General features: G+C 43.4%; 1 protein-coding gene and 1 long non-coding RNA gene across 6 annotated transcripts in view; one reads left to right on the top strand and one right to left on the bottom strand.

Annotated features, from left to right (window-relative positions):
• The window catches only part of grid1b (glutamate receptor, ionotropic, delta 1b), a 455,594-nt gene that overhangs the window by 425,183 nt on the left and 10,731 nt on the right, over window positions 1-19,680 (top strand). For all 5 annotated transcript variants that reach the window (XM_071462859.1, XM_071462860.1, XM_071462862.1 and 2 more), the window contains 3 exons: window positions 3,246-3,441; window positions 6,394-6,560; window positions 17,587-17,827. In XM_071462859.1, the coding sequence (XP_071318960.1) occupies window positions 3,246-3,441; window positions 6,394-6,560; window positions 17,587-17,827 (604 nt within the window). The remainder of the gene's footprint in view (window positions 1-3,245; window positions 3,442-6,393; window positions 6,561-17,586; window positions 17,828-19,680) is intronic.
• LOC139608792 (uncharacterized) lies at window positions 97-17,703 on the bottom strand. Its single transcript, XR_011685096.1, has 5 exons — window positions 17,565-17,703; window positions 9,593-9,714; window positions 4,160-5,284; window positions 1,044-1,131; window positions 97-815 (listed from the first exon to the last, which is right to left on the bottom strand). It is a non-coding gene; the product is annotated as an uncharacterized lncRNA (long non-coding RNA).

The following is a 19,680-nucleotide window of genomic DNA, read 5'->3' as shown; positions in this document are numbered from 1 at the left end:
CGAGCTCAGAGGAGGTGGAGGAGCTGCTGCACCTCGCTCATAAAGCCAAAATCAGATTTATAATTTGGAAAGTTATGGAAGTTACATCAAGTTCTGATCTGCATTTATTTACTTATATTAAAACACCAGGAGCTGAATTCACAAAAGCTAAGGCTGGAACCAATGAACTGGCTCCTGATGTATCCTATTTAATGCTCAATAACTCCTCATGTAAACATCACAGAACCGGGGCTCAAATTAAAACCACACTTATATTAACATATAAACACAGATTACTGAATGTATTAATACAAACATAGGACATGGAACACATACTTATTTTAAAAATAAAAACCATGATAAAATATGAATTTAAACTATTCACATCACATCATAAATATGTATTTAGATGTTGACACCACTCTCTTGTTTGTCTTTTAGCCTAGCTTAGCATAAAGACTGGAAACAGGGGTTAGGGTTGTTTGTATCAGACTTGGTGACAGATGCTGTTTTAGAAGCTTTAGGTCTGAGATGAGATAAAACATAAAACACTGTTATGTGTTTATCTGGGTGATGGTGCCAACATCATCTCTGATATCCACACAGGCAGATCTGTGTGTGTGGAATCCAGCAGTGGAAAAAATAGTCCCCCTCACTGAAGGACTGTACTTACAATGTCTGAGCCACAGCCGCTCAATGTGACTATTTTTGTGCAACTTGACGCTTTTTCAAACTCTAGTGTTTCCTCTTTTCGCTCAGTTCATTTGAAACAATGTTATTTGATCTGAAGTGGCCTCAAATAACAGCAGCAGACCTGAAAACCCCACGTCCACTCTCTGCAGAGAGGAGAGGAGAATAGAAACAGGCAGGAGGACGGAGACATGAGGGGAAAAATAAAGACATAAGATCACTAAACAGCTTTGAAAGATCTGGGAAGTTTGTGCCTAAACAAACTGGAAATACAGTAAAATCTATGTAGAGTTTCCAAGACACATTCTGAGCATGTTCATTTATTTCAGGAGAAAACTTTTATTTATTTCACTAAATGAACTCCAAGTAATGACCTTAAAATGCAGAGGATTATGGGTAGACAGGAGCCGACTCACAGACCTCTGTTGCTTTTCATTCATAGTCAGAGCAGCTGTTTCTAACCTGGGGGAAAGAAACGAACATTTAATCTGTAAAGAGCTGTTTTTCAAAACTCAGTGTGTGGAGAAACTGTAAAATGCACTAATGTATTTCATCAATATTTCATATTGTTCATATACTGCAGAGTTTCTTCAGCCATGCGGTGCTTTGAGCTAAATGCTACCTGCGAACATGCACGTCCACAATCCTAGTTTAAAATGTTAGCAACATTTGCCAATTAGCACTGAACAGAGTCCAGCTGTGATTCTATTCAGTTTGAACCAAAGTCTTGGTTTAAAGACGCTTTTATTGACAGAATATATGTGATGAGGTGAAATTTAAAGATGTATTGCACCTGCAGAACTGTACGATTTTTCTGAATAGATCAATAATAACATGGATGAAATAATACTAATAAACTTTATGTAAGAAGCACCTTTCAAAGTGCTTCACAATAAAAGCAAATAAAAGTAAATAAGAACCAAAAGTCTGTCATTTCTAAATGTAAAATTCCTTTTTTCTTTTGAGCTGTTAAATCAAACAAACCTTCATAAGAACTGAAACTGAGGACGAAGATAAAACGAGTCGTGTAAATGTGCGTGAAGCTAATTCCAGATAAATTAAAAGCTCCTTTACTGAGTGATGATGTCGAACTGTTCAGTCGCCCTCGAGACCTGGAGCAGCTCTGACTGGTTCATGTTCCATACATCTACTCGTTACAAAATCCAATTAGACTCCATCTCCACCAGCTTTGTAATTATGTAATTAAAACTCTAGTGTTATTAACGATTCAATCAACATCATCCCGGCAGCATCGTGTCTGTGTTCACTCAGCTCCACACTCACTGCATGACAAGAAATTAACATGAACATTAAGAAAAAATCCAAATCCAACACAATAAACAAGTCGTCATGTGACTGACTCACAGCTTTTAACAAAAGTCTGACTGCTTTATGTCTTTAAACATGTATTACTGCAGTAATCAGTGAAATCCCAGCTTCCACAAAGAACAGAAAAAACTGAAGCTGGTTTCAAATCTTCAGTAAAATCAAAGTTAAAGGTTGAAAAACGCAGCTTTTCTGCTTAATCAGGAACCAACCAACCTCACTATTACCATCACCACATGGTGATTGGCTGAATTCTGATTGGTGGTCACACGTCTGTGATGCTCCAGTGTCCAGGACGTGGTGTTTCTCAGCGCTGTAAGAAGCCAACTGTACCTGGTTGAGGTTCTGTTCAGACTCACAGCTCCTGGTTCAGGTTAACAACAGATCCTGATCTGGTTTCACACAGAAACACGTCAGACAGAACCTGGTTATTCACATTTAACTGAGACCACCATCTGTCAGGAACCTTTACCAAAGTGCATTAGTCTGTTGGAGGATGTCTGTCAGTTTCAGGGTCATGAACCCAAGAGTAAATTCTGATTTGATGATGATGTTATTCGTCATGGTAACCCAGCTGATACTGGATCTGTCGGTCCAGATCCACATCCTGCCGACAGCTCCGACCTTCAGTCTCTGTGACGAGCATCAGTGAAATACTACAAACAAACTCCTCAGACGTCTTCAGTGAACCAGATCCTCCTGTTAGACTCCGACGCCCCAGTGATGAAACCAGACTCCCTGACATCACCAGCGTGTGTCCAAACAGCAGGCGGGAAACATCTGCTGCAGTAATGTCTCGTGTCTGGCCTGTCACCACGGAAACCAGCTCGCTAACATTAGAGGATGCGAAAGCGTCAACATCAGAAGGTCCAGCGGAGTCACATGATCAGTCACAGCTGTTAGACCCAGAGTTCTCCAGCAGAAGAACGTGCAGCAGTGATGGGGCTGAAAGGTGACCAGACACTCATGTGTCAGGAAATAAAGCGTTGAATGAAAACAAATTGTGGTTTTGTCTAAAGTTTGGCTGTTGGTTGATCAGTGATGTCTGTGACAAACCAGAATCAACAGCTTCACATCAGCACCAAGTTTATATCTGAGTCTTAGTCTAGACCCTCAAACCTGAGCCAGAGCCTGAAACAGTGAAGGTGGTCCAGGGTTAGCCAAGTGTGCTAATGTGAGCATGTGATTGGACGCAAAGACAGGAAACAGAAAGAGACAACAGCTCCTCACTCGTGTCTCTGTGTCTCCAGGACTTTCCAGGACTTGGCGCGACAGATCGACGTGGACTACGGCACGGTGAGGGACTCTGCGGTCTACGACTACTTCAGGAACAAAGGCACCAACCCTCTGGAGCAGGACAGCACCTACGCAGAGCTGTGGAGGACCATCAGCAAGAACAACGGCATGGACTACTCCGTGTCCAGCCCGTCTGAGGGCATACGCAAGGTACTGTGTGTGTGTGTGTGTGTGTCTGCCTGTGTGTGTGTGTGTGTGTGTGTGTGTATGTAGTTCAGTCTCTATTCAGATGTTTGTTTGTCCTCTTCCTCATCTTCTTATTTTGTTTCTATGTGATAAAAACATGTGTCTATGAGACAGGTACCACAGGGTTTTTGTGTATATGTGACATGTGTATACACATGTTGTACATACATGCTGTAGTATCAGTCATTGTGGCACGCACGCACGCACGCACGCACGCACACACACACACACACAGCTCCTGTTTTATTCACAGCAGCAAACACACAGACACTCCTCTGTTTACCCATTACTTAATTGCAACAGCAGTTCCACAATACACCAATTAGTGAGGCTGTGTGTGTGTGTGTGTGTGTGTGAGAAAACAGAAGTGGTGTTTCTCTGCTGTACATTATTATGCTCATAGATCTCCCAAAAAGCCGATGACAAATTAGCGTCAGCTCTGAGCGCATCCATTATTCAGCCATTTGCATGATAAACATCCCCCCAGATTCTTTGACGTTTTCTCCCTGCAGTAACCCCAAACCGTTACACGCACACACACACACACATTTTAATCACTTTTATTGCTGTTGTCGAGTGTTTTTCAATGCAGAGCTGCTCAGCTGCCCCCAGTCCTCTCACATGCTGGCAGAGAGATCCAGATTTACCCAGAATGCACTGAGGACGGCCTCACGTTCCTCACCTCAGATCATCCTGAGAACAGGGCTGTGGTGCGGCTCCATCACTGCCTGAGCAGATGTAGCACTGAGGCTGACGGCTTTATAACGACAGGGTCCTCAGCTCTGAGCAGTGTTGACTCCAGAGCCTCAGTGAAGGAGAAAGTGTGTAAATGAACCGGGGGCTCGCTGCAGGAACAAAAACAACCCCATCACCAGAGAGGGATGTCGATACAGGACGATTCTGCACACACACAGATTTCACTTTTTATATGTGGAGAGAGCTGAGCTGTGGTGTGTTCAGGGTCAGAGGCAGAGTGTGGTTTTGTTAACGTTAAGTGCACCGGTCTGTAAAACCTCCTGACAGAGTTAACAGCTGTGACGTGAAATGTGGCAGGATCACTGAAACACCATCAGACTGAGAATAAACCTCAATATCAGACAGATGAGTGTGGGAGAGAAAACAAAGGTGAACCAGTTCTATCAGACCTGATCCTGATCTGAGTCTCTGTCCAATACTGATATTTACTGGTGGATAAATCTGTGTCTGACACATAAATACTCAGCTGTAGATTCTGAATCTGACACTTTTTATAACCTGATCCAGAAACTGAAGCTGCTGGTTCAAAACCCATCAAGTCTCCGACTGAAAGTGTTGATCTGATATGATATGAAGGACAGATCAGCTTGGAGAATATGACCCCTGACACATCGGCCTGTTAGGTCAGACTCAGGACCGTCACAGTTTAGACTCCCTCCCTTTGTTCAGTTTCTAGTCTAATGTGTCACCGCTCAACCGTCTTGTTGAAAATGCTCGTCTCTTGCCGACCTCTGCAGCACAGCTCTGTCTTCAGAAGACGCCTCATGTCACTGCTCAGCCATGTTTTTCTTGACTTTGATGTAGGTTCAGTGTAGAGGAATGGAGGGCTTGTTTTAGTGCTGGGTGTGTGTCTGCAGTGTGTGCGCTGCAGTGTGCACAGAGCTCTGACACTGACTGTGTGTGTCCTTTGATGCTTTGTCTCCTTTTTTGTCCTCCTTTGATTCATAAGAACCTTTTTCCCGCTGAACGCCGCAGCCCAACGTGATGTCACGTAGCTTAGCGTCTTTGCAGGGTTCTGCAAACACTGCACAGCTTTGTCTCCCGGTGTCACCTGGAGAAAGAAAAAACACACACACTCTCCTCAGATGAGGAGACGTTAACACAAAGTGGCTGCAGCAGCAGCTACACACACCAGAGCATCAATGAGACGTGACGTGGTAATTAGGCTGTAACAGCATGAAAGCATCTAAAGACTGAGGTCTGTTACAATACAAACACTTTGTACACACACACACACACAGTTAGCAGTGACAGTGAAGGCAGATGCTCCTGCAGCAGCTCTGCTGACACAGCGAAAACATCCTCATCCACTTACACTCCACCTGCTGCTGCTTTTTTTGTATCTTAATGCCCCCCCTCCCTTCTTCTTCCTCCTCCTCCTCCTCACCCAGGAGACAGGAGTACCCAGCAGGAAGGTGTTTGATAAAAAGACACAAACCATATGATCAGAATTATTGATACAGAATCACGAACCTGTGATCATGACCTTGTGTTAATTATCTCTGACATCTCAATGGATCCATTTTTCTGAAGTGTTTTATTAATGTTTATTTTATTATGGGATGTAGAATGAATCACAGACCACAGCATTTACAACCTTGAATTGTCACTTTCACTTTTTCTTGTTGTTTTGTTAATAACTGCTGTTCACCAACACTTTGGTCCAGAACAAAACTCTAGAATGTCATCTGGTTCTTCATGGTCCCTGAGAGGACTCTGATGATCCAGTGATTTTTCATGTAATTCAAAAAACAACAATTCATCTAACATTTAATCTGCCAGTGATTAAATCCAGTGGTTTTGGGGCGGTGCTTTTATTTTGAAGTACCAATTCCCACCTCCCAGTGCAGGTAGCCTATTGATGGCTGTTAGTCATGTGATCCACGCCTTTCCATAGACAGAACCTGTAATTGATCAAATCTGATTATATCTTAGAAACAGTGAAAAATCCAAGGTGACGTCTTCAGACCCAAACAGAAAATTGTTTTGAATAAGTTTCCAACATTATTTTTGTTGACTGACTAATCCATAAATCTACTTATTTCAGCTTCATTTAACTGAATCTCATCTCAAGTCCAGTGTTTCCATAGAAACGAATCTGCAGAGGTGTTTTCCAGTCAGTAACAAACTGTGAGCGGTGCATCACCTCTGTGTCTGCAGGCGAAGAAGAGCCCCTACGCCTTTCTGTGGGACATGGCGGTGCTGGAGTACGCCGCCCTGACGGACGACGACTGCACCATCACCGTGTCAGGAAACAGCATGAGCAGTAAAGGCTACGGCATTGCCATGCAGCACGGCAGCCCCTACAGAGACCTGTTCTCACAGAAGTAAGTGACTCCACCCTCACCCAGCAGACAACTCTTTTAATTCCCACAATGCACCTGGAAACTGCAGTGTTTTACCTGCCTGCGAGGTCTGCAGGTTGACAGACCGACAGAAGGAGCTCATAACATCTTTATAAGTCAGAGATGGAGATTTTGTCCATTCAGATCCACTCAACCATGATCAAGATGAATTTTAAAGGTCCACTGTTGGTGCTATGGAGCAGTGCTTTTCTCCCACCACAGGTTTCACACAGTTCAGTTGGTGGAGGTAACGTAGCAAAGAAACGTAGCAATGCACCAGCAAAGATCAGAAACTAGAAGCTGGTGAACATGGAAACACTGCAGGGTTTAAAAACTTCACAGCTTCACAAACATTTTATGAGGAAGAAAAGTCATCCCCCAGTTTTTTTTACATGACTAGAAATGAATATAAATGGCATGTCACCGTTTTTTTGAAAGACTGATTAGTTTATTTGATTTATTTCTCTAACAGGGATGATGCAGTTTAACACAGTTCAAACACAAAGCATGAAAGTGAGAGTTTATAGCTGTTGCTAATCTTTAGCTCTTGTCCCTGGTTGGACAAGTCTTCATGTACAGTCTAAAAAGAGAAACAACAGACAAACAGGATCAACTGATCAACTGTTCGACTGTGTGTAACATCTGTGACTCTGTGCAACTGAATCCACATTTTAGCTGAAACTTATGAACTTTGTGATTTTTGAGTTAAAATTTTGATGCTATTTCAACAGGTGTTGCTATAACAACGTCATGCATTAAAATAATTTACAGCACCAGGGTCATATTCATGGAAATCTAAAATCTTTATCTCCTCAGCTGAAAACCAGGATTATAACATGATGTTAATTACAAGTGCTGAAGTGATCATCAGTGGCTCATTTTAATTATACAGAACTCTTGACTCTTTCAAAGCCTTAATTTTTTTCCTTTATTAAAATAAAACTGTGGAGGCCTGTGCAGTGAAAACACTGTACATTTATAGAAAACTAAGTGTTACATTCTAAGTTTGTACATGAAGTTAATCGGTTCGAGGGCAGAAAGCTTTATATTGGAAAATGAAATTATTTTTGAACTGATTTCTTTTATAATTGAGGTGTAAATACACAAAGTTATTTTATAGAGAAAGTCAAAGTACATGTTTAAATGTAAATGTTTAAATGAGGAGCAGCAGTGACACATTAAAAATTACGAATGGATTAAACAGTCAGTGAAAACCTGGAGGTCCAGGCAGTGATTAGTCTGTTGGAGCTGTGATGGACGGACAGATGAAGACAGTGTGTCTCTTTTTGTGCAGTGAAACAATGATGAAGGTCGGAGGCTTTTGTCTGAGTTTGAGCCTCTGTTGACTTTAAGTCGTTATCAGCCTGTAAATCCTCTGATGTGAGAGAAAGTCTGAGCTAATTACAATACAATGGTGATAAATTCCTGTTAACGAGGACACGTTTGACTGGAGGAGCAAGAAGTGATGCGCTGACTTCTTTCTAACCTGAGTGTTTAGCAGGTGTTTGAAACGCGCGGCTGTCGCAGGGGTGTGAGCTGAGAAACGGCTCCTGCAGGCGGTTTTTACTCTGCATTAAATCAATAACGGTGCTCGACGCTAAAGTCAATTAAGCTCACATGAAACAAGCTTGTGTTTAGCAGCACCGTTGTGAGGCAAATGAGATTATTCATGGTGTGATGTGTAAACAGAGGGACGTGTGCTAATTACTTATTTGATTTTGTGAGACAGATGTCTCCACAGAAGCTGCAAATATTTTTAGGAAATTCAATTATCTCCTTCAGTCTGAGTTGAAGATGAAATCAGTGAGTGAAACCTTGTCTCCTCATTCTTTCCCAAACACAAATTGATCCCAGTGCGAGTTTAAGAATCGCGTAGATCATTTAGTAAATCTCCACATTATTACATCATGAATTAACGGTGTGAGGAGTCACTGAAGCTCCTCAAAATGTGAAAACTTTCTCATCCGTCTCATATTGATCGGCTCCCAGAGAGCAGACAGGAAGTCGGTGTAAGGAGAATCATGATTTGACAAACTAAAACAGAGGAAAGTGGAGCCTGAACATTTCTTATCATTTGGAGTAAAAAGTTAAAAAGTATTTAGGACGTAGAGGTTTCCAGAGAGTTGGATCAATCAAACATACAGTGACAAACCTGTGAAGTCAGATTTGCATTAGAGGAGAATGTGACAATTAATTTTCATTCAGGTTAAAGTGGCAATAGACAATATTATATTGTATTATTATTATGAGGATTCTCAGATGCTTGTTTCATAGCTGACATTAGCATTAGCGACAGTTTTCTTAGCAGTCCAGAAGAAACATTGAGTTCAGCATCAAACTCAATTCTTTACGACCAGAGGTTGGTTTGGAGCTCCCTCTGTAGTCTCACTTCAGGGGTACATTCCTGTTCCGGTCTGACTGTGGCTCTCTCATCTGAGGTCCACTCTTCTGTTACCTCCCCCTCTCCCTCGCCTCCCTCAACAGCGGGGCTCTTATTCTGTTGCCGGGCAGAGTCTCCACACTTTCAGCCGTCTGCCATATCCGCTGCCTGTGGAGAGCTGCCGATAGCTTCCAGGGGAAACAAAGCACTGTCCTCTGTCTGTTTTGGCTGCACAGTGGCAGAAAGAATTACATAGTGAAAGTGAGGCTTTTAGGGAACCAATCTAAACACAGATGGTGCCATCATTCTACAGCCATTACACTGTGATCTACATTTACTTCATAATGATAAAGTACAGCTAGAAAACTTGCCTATTGTCACTTTAAAATGAATCTGATTTTAAAGCTGCACTTCACAGGTTGAGGAATCCAAACTGCAGGAACTTAGTCTCATAAACTCTGTGAAACATTATCCACCACCCTATTAAAGAACTTTGTTTGGGCCTTCGTCTCTTTGTTGAATGGCTCAGCAGGAGTCTCTGTACCTGCCCCCCAGGTGTAAATGGCTGTGTGATCTGGTGTGTGGAATGAGAAGCAGCGGGGCTCAGTCCTGAGGATCCTGAGCTCTGAACTACCTGTGTGAAGTTGTGAGCGGTGCAGCTTCTGTACAGCAGCTCACAGTTGGAGCCCAGAGAAAACGTTTGATGTCTGCCGCTCACAGTCACCAACTCCTCGACACATGAGCCGCCATCTGACGCTGCGAGGGGGGAACACAAACACAAACAGTGATTGTGAGGTCTGAGCCTGACAACAGCAGCATTAATAGAGATGTTAACACAAAGCATTAGCTGCTGCACCGCTGAGCTGCGGGTACATTATTACCAGAGCAGCCGCACTGAGGGGAACGGGTTTGTGCGCCCTGTGGCTGCGTGGGAGGGACGCCTGGGGCCCGAGAGCAACTCCACATCCAAAATGTCATTTACACCTCCTCCAGCCGTGCATTTATCTGACTCTCCCTCCTGTTCTGTCAGCTTCCATCTGCATCCCTCCTTCATCCTCTTCCTCTCACTCTCTCATCGGGAAAATCCCATTTGTCAGAGCTGATCTTTAAAGCTCTGAGACGGTCCGCTTTGTAACTGAGAGAGACCAGATCAGACCACCTGAGGGGAGGATGAGCTGCTGCAGCCAACATGGACAGCCTCAGAGTGTTAGGACGGTTCTGCTGGAGTTTTGTCCTCAACAAACTGAATGACTGTCAGGTTTAAAGACAGACTGTCTGTGTGGGTCTGGACAAAAAGAGCTAAATACTGAACACAGATCTGATGTGGATGTAAACGACCTCTAAAGATTCTTTTGAGTAGTAGGTTGTTTGTCCTCTGATGTGACCCACAGCAGCGTGTCCTCTCCCCCTTAGCGACAAGGTCATGGTTGCTCAATAACGTCACCTGACTTCCTCCTTTACTCCTGTCATAATGACTACAGCCACTGGAGGGGGCTGTCACCTGAGTAGAAACATGTCGTTTTGGGGCATTTGCTAAAAAAAGATGATGCTGTGTCACATGACTACAGCAGCTCACTCCACAAGCATAACTACAGGTCATAATATGAGGTAGTTCCTATGGGAGGACGGTCCTTCTGTGGCTGTGATGTCATGGCTGTGATGTCATCAGTCCCTGACTAACCTGCAGTGTATCCGTCTCTAGAGACCACAGTCAGTCTGCACATGAAGAATGATCACAGCCTCCAATAACTCAACATAACGCACAAATGTCATGTGACTTTTGTGTTAGTCTGTCCCTTAAAGCTGTAGGTTCACACATTGACCTCAGAGTCATGATAACCCGTGAAGAATCCCTCATCAATTTACCTCTGCCGACTGTGGAGCTGAAACGATTGATTGATCCCCAAAAGCCACAAACCAATAAATTTAGATTTCCTCGCTTTCTCATCATTTCCCTACTGGAACCTGATCATTGTTCCATAAAGAGCCACAACTACACTGTTGCAGAAGCTGCACTGTAGAACAGGACAGACAAAATGTACATAAACAGTCAGAGCTTATTATTATCATTATCATTATCATTTTTGTGCCCTTTAGAAAAAGAAAGTGAACTTGAGTCTCTGGCGTTTGGTGCTGTTCTTCCTCTCTGGTCTCAGGTTGCAGCAGCTGTCGGGTTCATTGTTGAACTGTGGGACTGTTTCTCCCTCTTTTCCTTCTCCTCCCTCTGCACCTCACACTTCCTCCTTAATTAAGTAGTTCTGTGTTTATTTGGGGATTAATTTGTGGCAGTGAATGGAGACAAAACCAGTAGTTATTAACGAAGCCTCTGCACTGGGCTGGGCCCAGTTCAGCCAGCGTCCACCGGCCTGAGGTGTTCTCTCGGCGCCGCACTCGGGGACGACCAGGAATAATGTGCCTGAGTGTTAAATTGAGGGCAGAGCTATTGTTCAGCTCGAAAACCATTATCTCCACATTTCCAACCGTCATTTTAATACCTCGTCCCACAGCTGCTGTATTACCTCCACTTGATAATCCTGCCATTAATAACCTTTACAGACTATGTTGCTTCTGCTGCCTATTTGTGCTGTGAAACTATTTTGTCCTCAGGGTGTTTCGAGGGGGGGTGAGATGGAAACTGTGGTGCACTGACCTTCAACATGTTCATGCTGAGTTGAGCAGATTAACTATAGCAAATTGAGCTCTGATTTTACTGCAGCTAAAAGCAGATTGTTCGTCAGTGCTTGTGACAGAGTTTGCTTAATTAACTCTGCAACTGGACACCATGAGAGCACCAGACCTGCAGCTCAGTGTCCATCACCTCCTGACGGCTCCATGAAGTGAAGCAGCTTCAGCTCACAGATCAAACGCTGCTGTTGCCTGTTTCCATGTGAGCCATAACTTTCAATATGTGTCCCGTCGCTGCCAGGCACATGTCACTAGACTGTCCTGTAACAAACGAGCCCCCAGGTCGTCTGTCAGCAGGTCACTATGACCCATAGTTAGGTTCTGTTGCTAGGCGACATCTGGTGGTCGTAGTAATGATGACAGGAGCAAAGGGAAAAGTGCGATGACGTAGTTTATAGAGCGACAAAGTCCACGTCAGGAGGAGGTTGGGGTGGATGGATGAATATGACACAGGAGAGCGGTGTTCGATTCCCATGTGACAGGAGCAGTTTATGTTGTTTCTATTATCCATGACCGTTCACTGTTATTACTGTAACCATGACAACAAAGATCATCTGATGTTGAGGAAGAACTTATTTTAACCCAAATCACCATCTTTACCTGAACCTAACCAAGACATGACTGTTATTATAGTAACCATGGTGACAAAGGTAGGTACAGTCCATGTTTAACATTGTAACCATGACAACCAAGGTCCAGTTTGCCTGTCACTGTAGGGGTCACACTGCTGTGGGTCGTATCAGAGGTTGCTGTTGTTTATCAGACAGTAGATGATGGAGTCTCCCCACATCTCAACATCTTATTAAAAAATCACATCTGTCCAGATGTGTTCCTGTTTCCTGCTCATTTCCATATTTCCTGTCACTTAGCCACACGTACACAGTTTTCCAGAGCCAGCTGTGGGTGATATAATGATGTAATTTTACAGTAAAACATTGTTTAAGTGTGTTGCCAATTTCCCTGATTGTTTTTTTTAAATCTACACAGCAGTCTGTGACATTTTGACAACATTAATCAGCCTCATTTTAAATGACAGTTTGAGTGATGAACTTTATTAACATTTGAGCTGTTATTTCCCCTGTTGATGATATTCAATTTTATCCAGTGTAAAAGTTTCACTGTGATAATATAATTGATCATCTCTCAGACAGTTAATTATGATGATTGAGATATCGCAGCGATGATGCTTTACAGGTGTGTGTGATTCATTAGTAGTGCGGGTGCCTTAAATACCCACAGCCATGTCGAACAGTCACACGTGCTGACAGCTGGATGCTGGAGATACAGTCAGGAAGACTCCACTTCCTCCTTTTACTTCTTCACACTGACAGGACTAATGAGTGGTGAGGAGGCGCACGTATCGACATGCAGACTGATGTTTACAGGTGTGTCTGTGGGAAGGTGCACATCTGAGGTCAATAATGAACTTTAAACATCGGTATTAAAAGTATTTGGAGGAACAGGTCTGCATAATCCACAGAACACACTATAAATGTTGGGTACACTTTATTTCACAGCTGAGTCATTTTCTAATGATTTACTGGAAACAGCCATTTAACTTAATACTAATTCTAATTGAAATGGAGACACTCTGACCTATAACGGAGTAACAAGCAGAGCTCTTCAGTTAATGCACACCAGGTCATGTGAACAATTAAAATGACATCTTTCCTGTAAATAAAGCAGAACGTTCTATAAAAACAACTGTCCATTTGAAAACTTGTTCTGTGGATTATTCTGATTATTATATGAATTGCTTTAATATCAGTTCTCAAACTGTGAACACTGAAAACATAGTTCAAAACCAGATCTGTCTACATGGAGAGATACCACTGGAGGGAATTGGAAAAAAAGACTGTTTCCACTATTATTCATTATATAGTGGCGGCTAAACAATGAATTGCTAACAGACAGTAAAAGCCTGGCAGACAACTGGAGGATGCAGGAAATGACTGAAACTGCCACCTGACCCACTGTATGGTCCTCGACTGGGGGCCCCATGCAAAGAAGCCCATTGAAGGAACCTATCCTGCAGCCTGTCCTGCAGATTAATGTTGTCAAAACCCTGAGGAGCCATCAGGGGCCCCTTTACTCCGTGGGGGCTACAGACATTAGCTTGGTTTGTCGTTCCTGATGGTGCATCAAGGTCTGGTACAATGAATAATTAAACACAGCTTTTTTTTTTTTTTTTCGTGAACTGACCCGTTACATGATTCATTCTCCTGTTCTACATGTTTCTGACGGACACCTCACCCTCCAACATCATTCACTGATCGGTTACTGAGCTGATCTACAGCTGAACAGCTGACTGCAGGATTAGTGTTTATCTGAGTGACACTATGAAGAGAGATAATCATCAGGCAGAGAACCTCTGCTATTTGGTCAATTCCTGACAAAGTGTCTGTTGTTGGGATCTCAAGTCATGAGGTCTGAAAAGAACAATAGAGAGGCCTGCATGCTTTTCCTGAAGCCTGACTCGAGCCATGCCTCGTGGGGAGAACAAAGGAGCGAACCACATTTCCCTCCAGACTGTGGGCCAAAAACCACCCCCACAATTCACACCTAGGTGTAAAATTGGAGTTTGAAAGAACTCTACAACGGCATTGGCTGAGGCCGGGCATTCCCAGCAGGGATTCCCGGTGACGTCACTCAGGTGATAAAAGCAGCGCGGTGACTCTCCTCCTCGCTCTTTACCGTGCGTCGAAGTTGCTGCAACAGCTGCAACTCCGATCGCTGAAAGGAAGCACCACACAAACGTTTGGAGATATTTTTCTTTTACCATAGGCCTTTAGTCTTCAACTCGCTGGACGAGTCAACAGACTGCTCACATTCGCTGAATGTACCGGATCCGAAGGAGACAGCCGCATCACGCCCGCTGATCTTTAACTTTGCCTGCAGAAGGACGGAGGATTTTCCCGTCGGAGGAAGCGGACACGTTTTCCCTCCATCGAGTCGACTCTGCTGTTCTTCCATCGCCCCGTTATTCCTCACGGAACGAGGTAACGGCCCCGCCAGCCTTCAGGACCGCGCTGAAGCCGCAACGGTGGATTTATACACATCCACTCCAAGTAAGAGGCTTGTGTCTGGGCAGATCGTTAGAAGGTGCAAAGTTTATTATCATTGATCGGACTCTCTGATATAACTTGAATCAGGACCGCTGCGTCCCATGCTGTTGCTTTGTAATTAATATTACTTGTTTGTTCTTATGGTTTACTGCTGTTTTATTGTTGATGAACATTAGCCGTTAGTACCGGAACAGTCCGGGCCGTTCTGCTTAAGTAGGACGTGCTGTTGTGCTTTGTTCATCTTGGGTGATCGGAGCGAAGCTGCCGCATCTGGACACTTCGGTGTCGCTGCACAGCCTCGCTACTGTGAGTGAGCCAGTGGACTCCCTCTGAACCGGTTACAGGACCAGTATCAGGCCAGACGAGTGTTAGCTCGATGCCCTGTTACTGCGTGGGGAAGAAAGAGTTCACTGGACCTCTCGACGACTCACAGAACCCCGAGGCACGGGTTCTGCATCTTTCTCTCTTTCCCCCCTTTTTTTGTCCCCAGTTAACACGTACACGTACACACACACACACGCACGCCTACACCATACAAGTGAAGCCTTTGTGCTCGGATCGCGTGACACCACGCGGACGATGTCCAGGCCACCACTCCACTGAAAGCACGTGGGAGGTCACACCTCGACTCTTTTGTTCCTCAGCCTTTGTTTCAATCCAGCGCCATCTTAGACTCCACCTACGTGGTCCTGGCCGCCATCCTCCTACACACATAGACACTCCCACACACATAGACACTCCCACACACATAGACACACCTATACATGCACTCACACACGAACGGACATACAAGCTTCCACATCATATGCCTATTATTTGCCTTGGTTGTTAGATATAGTATTAGTAGTTTAGCGTAACTGTGATGAGAGTTTGTTGATGTAAAGTAGCATTGATTACCATTGATGTTGCAATTGTTAATAAACTCCTCCTTACTTTAAGCAGTCGTTGCCTGTGATTATTGGTGCATGTGTACAGTGATAACAGCTGGTTGGGATGGTCAGTGCTCGAAATTCAACCTTCAGCGGTTAACTTATAAGTGCTAATATGTCCAAGATTGACACTTATCAGTAAGTGCCTTTGAGACTGAAAACCATAGTTTGACTGTCAGTCCCTGGTTACAGGGTGGTGCCCCGATATTATTACATTTTAATAATAATTTAATTAAATATTAATAATTACTTCGGTAATTATTAATAACTAGCTGACAACCAAACATTTGCTCCTACGATTCCCAACACTGTTCATAAAAAAAAATACAAAAAATCTATCTGTCATCCTGAGAAGATGAAGCCTCGGTGAAATAAAAGCAGCACAAGATCACAACTGATGCAGGGAGACAGTTTTTATACGACAGTTAAGTCCCTGTTATCTTTCAATGGTCTCTAATTCTCCTCAAAGAGTCACTGACTTTGAGCTCCTTCCCTCTTCTATAGCATTGATTAGTACCATTTAACTCGTCATGTAATTGCCCATAATGACACATTTCAATAACGGAATCACTGCTGAGATGAGGCCCAGCCAAATGGCTTCATACAGAGATATTGTTCAGGCCTATTGTGGGATTTTTCACAAGTTAAAATCCAGCCTTCACTGAACTGTCTCTTCTTGTTTGTCTCAAATGGATTTAATGAAGGAACCTTTCTTCAGACCACATGCTCACTGCGGCTAAATGTGACAAACATCCTCTCAAAGTCACAGTCCTGGTTTAGGTCTGACTATGGTCCATCTGTGATCGGATTTATGTCACATTTTATATCTGTTCAATGTCCCTGGTTTATAAGAATAAAAAGACCATGTCACTGCAGACAGTGGTGTTTTATCAGGGCTTGGTTATTGTGTTTCTTTCTCCAAAAAGCCGACAGTGTCTGACCCTCTGTATTCAAGGTCAAAAACCCTGCAGGTTGTCAATCACACTAAAGTTTGGTGATTATCTCCCATCTTCAAATTAAATTCCTGGATGAAGAAGAAACAGAGATGCAGTAAAAGACAATAATGCATCACTGCTATGTGTCTTTAAAGGGCCGGGACTAAAGCTCAGAACATAAAGTTACTGAGAATATTTATTTTATTTTGAAGGAGTCAGTTTGAGTTCCTTTACTACAAAACATGATAACCTTTTATTTTAGAGACTATTTTTGAATGTTTCTTAGGCTTTTGGATGCACGTTTACCCCCCACTGTGTTTCTGCTCCCACTGTTATCAGACCAACATGTTTCAGCTTGTGGCGTCATCTTATATAATACATCATCATCATGTATAATATTACAATAATACAAGAACCTTTAAAGAAAGTGGGGATGAAATGAAAGAGGTTGAACAATGAGAAACATTTTAAAAATGCATAAACACAGGATTTGGAAATATTTCCAAACATATAAAACACCTTCATTCTTCATTCACACCCCCTGGTGATGATGACTCTGATGAAGGCCACAAGCTGGAATCTGTTACTATTTTAATTGATTATATCTGTTGATGTATTGTGTTTTAAATGTTAAATGTATTTCTTTGCTTTATGTAATTAACAGGTTTATCCTGAAATTTTGAAATAATTAAGCTTTTCTCACATCATCACATCTGTGTCGCTTCAGTATTAAAATTCTACAGCCTTTAAACCACAATATAAACAGGACTTTTGAAGTAAGAAAAGGAACTAAGGTTATGTGGCAGGCAAGTGACAGCAGATATGAAAATGAAGCAGGAAGCTTCATACCTGGATTGAAATCGAATTCACCTGCCTGAGGCCACGGAGGCCCCTGAGGGTCTGAGGACTGAAGGAGAAAATCTATTTCACATGAGATTTCCCTCAGCTGCCTTCAGGTCAGAAAGATGAATTATCGTCTCTTTGTGACTGACCTGATTATTTCTTCTCCTCCAGGATCCTGGAGCTGCAGGAGAAAGGCGACCTGGACATCATGAAGCAGAAGTGGTGGCCTCGCACCGGCCGCTGCGACCTCAACAGCCATGCCGGCGCCCACCCCGACGGCCGCTCCCTCAAGCTGCACAGCTTCGCCGGCGTCTTCTGCATCCTGGCCGCCGGCCTGCTGCTGGCCTGCCTGGTGGCCGGGCTGGAGGCTTGGTGGAACAGCAACCGCTGCCGCCAGGAGCAGCCCAAAGAGGTGACCGAGCACAGGGCCCGGCGGACGGGCCAGTGGGGGGAAGACACTGCCACACTCTACTTTAAGGATCCAGCCGCAGACGCGAGCCCCGACTTAGTGGAGCTCCAGTACACCCAGCTGTAGAGGAGAGAGGTTTAGGAGACTAGAGTTAGTGCTGGAGAGCTGGGGGACAGAGGGTGGAGAGGCAGGTCAGAGTAGGTAGATGTGCTCTGTGCCACATCAGCCCAGGCCACTGATTGAAATCAAATTTGGTCTCTTATTATTACCCCCCTCCATTTTTTCTTTTATCCGTCCATCGCCTCCACTCACGTCGTCCTAAACTTACAGAGCTCATCTGTTTCTGTACGACATGTTCTCTAAACCACACGGAGCACACAGCACACTCCACTCGACCATCACCTTTACTAATACGCTCACAAACCACCGCCCCTCGATCCTCTCAGGGTCGCCGTCTTTGCCTTGATGCAAACACTCAAGGCCTCACAAGCAAACAGTGGAATTAGCCTAGTGAGTCAGGATTTGGCTATCGGCATGTCCTGCATGTTTCCCAGCAAACCCCCCACTACAACAACTGAGTGCACCCGCAGACTTTAATGATGAATTCCCACAGTGCCAGCTCCATAACCATTCAAGTGCTTGCTATTGAATTATTGTTATAAACTCATTTTCTACAGTGAGGCTTTGGTAATTTCTTGCACCCAAGGGTTCTGCAAAGAGATTATAATTAGCAGGCGGGAGGGAGAAGGATAACAGACACACTTTCTTAACACTTCTGGACATTTTCCATTTCAGTGTGAAATCCTTACAAGACATCAAGAGACACAAAAAGTCATTTATCAAATCCAAGAGAACCTCAAAGTGCAGCTCACCCTGGCTTCTAACATTAACAGCCACATTATCGCGGCTGGTCTGAATCATATGCTGTTGTTGCTAATACATACTGGAGCCTTACTAAGAGCTCACTGAGTAAAAAGCCTACAGCAGACAATTACTAGATCACTGTCCTAATGAAACACACACCTCTGTAACTCCTCAGCTAACAGCTCCACCTTCACAGGTTTAAAGAGCAGAAGCAGCTGATTAAACATTCATGCACTCTAATCAACAGTAATGAACAACCACTAAAGGAAACATCTGCACTAAACTGAGGTTTTAGTGCAGATAAATCAACGGATTAAACTGATTTATCACTGAGTTATTCAGGAGAGAGAGGAAACACTGTTAAACTGATCTGGGGTCATGTTGTGTCTAAGCACCAGACTAAATACTCAATTTAACCAGGTTTTAGGTTCACAAAGAAAAACTAGTCAGAATTTAAATCCTCTGCAACTTCAGAGGGTTTCAATCTGAAAGTGTGAGAAAAGCTAAGCTAATAGTCACTTGTGATTAATTAATTTGTAAAATGTTACATAAACCATCAAAGTCTGAATCTCATTTATGTCTGTGAACCATGAAATATGTGAAATAATTCAATTTCAAATATTGTATGTGATTTACAGGCAAACTCACAGCAGTATAATAGTGAAACAACATGTTTTACAAACTAGAACTGAGCAATAACATTTAGAGTGATTGAAGGGTGAAGTTGGCAGGAACTAGACAGGTGCCTGTAAGGGAAATGTGAAGTCAGACCTGCAGCAGAGTTCGGACCATGCATGTGTGGTAGAGACAGTTCAACAGCTGCAACACAAAGACAAACATGAACCTAAGTCAACCTGGACTCGCTAGCTTAGCAACAATACAGCTACAAACAACTCATAATGCAACAGTCCCTGTAGAACAAGAATATCTGATGCAGTGAATAATAAGTAACAACTCCTGTTTTTTCAAACATAATTTTCAGAAAAGAAAAA

Source organism: Trachinotus anak, unplaced genomic scaffold, assembly GCF_046630095.1.
Source record: "Trachinotus anak isolate AG129_WGS33_773 ecotype Australia unplaced genomic scaffold, CSIRO_AGI_Tana_v1 ptg000025l, whole genome shotgun sequence".
In the NCBI taxonomy this organism is placed as follows: domain Eukaryota; kingdom Metazoa; phylum Chordata; class Actinopteri; order Carangiformes; family Carangidae; genus Trachinotus; species Trachinotus anak.
The sequence above is the reverse complement of the archived record's forward strand: the minus strand, read 5'-3'. Positions and strand labels throughout refer to the sequence as shown.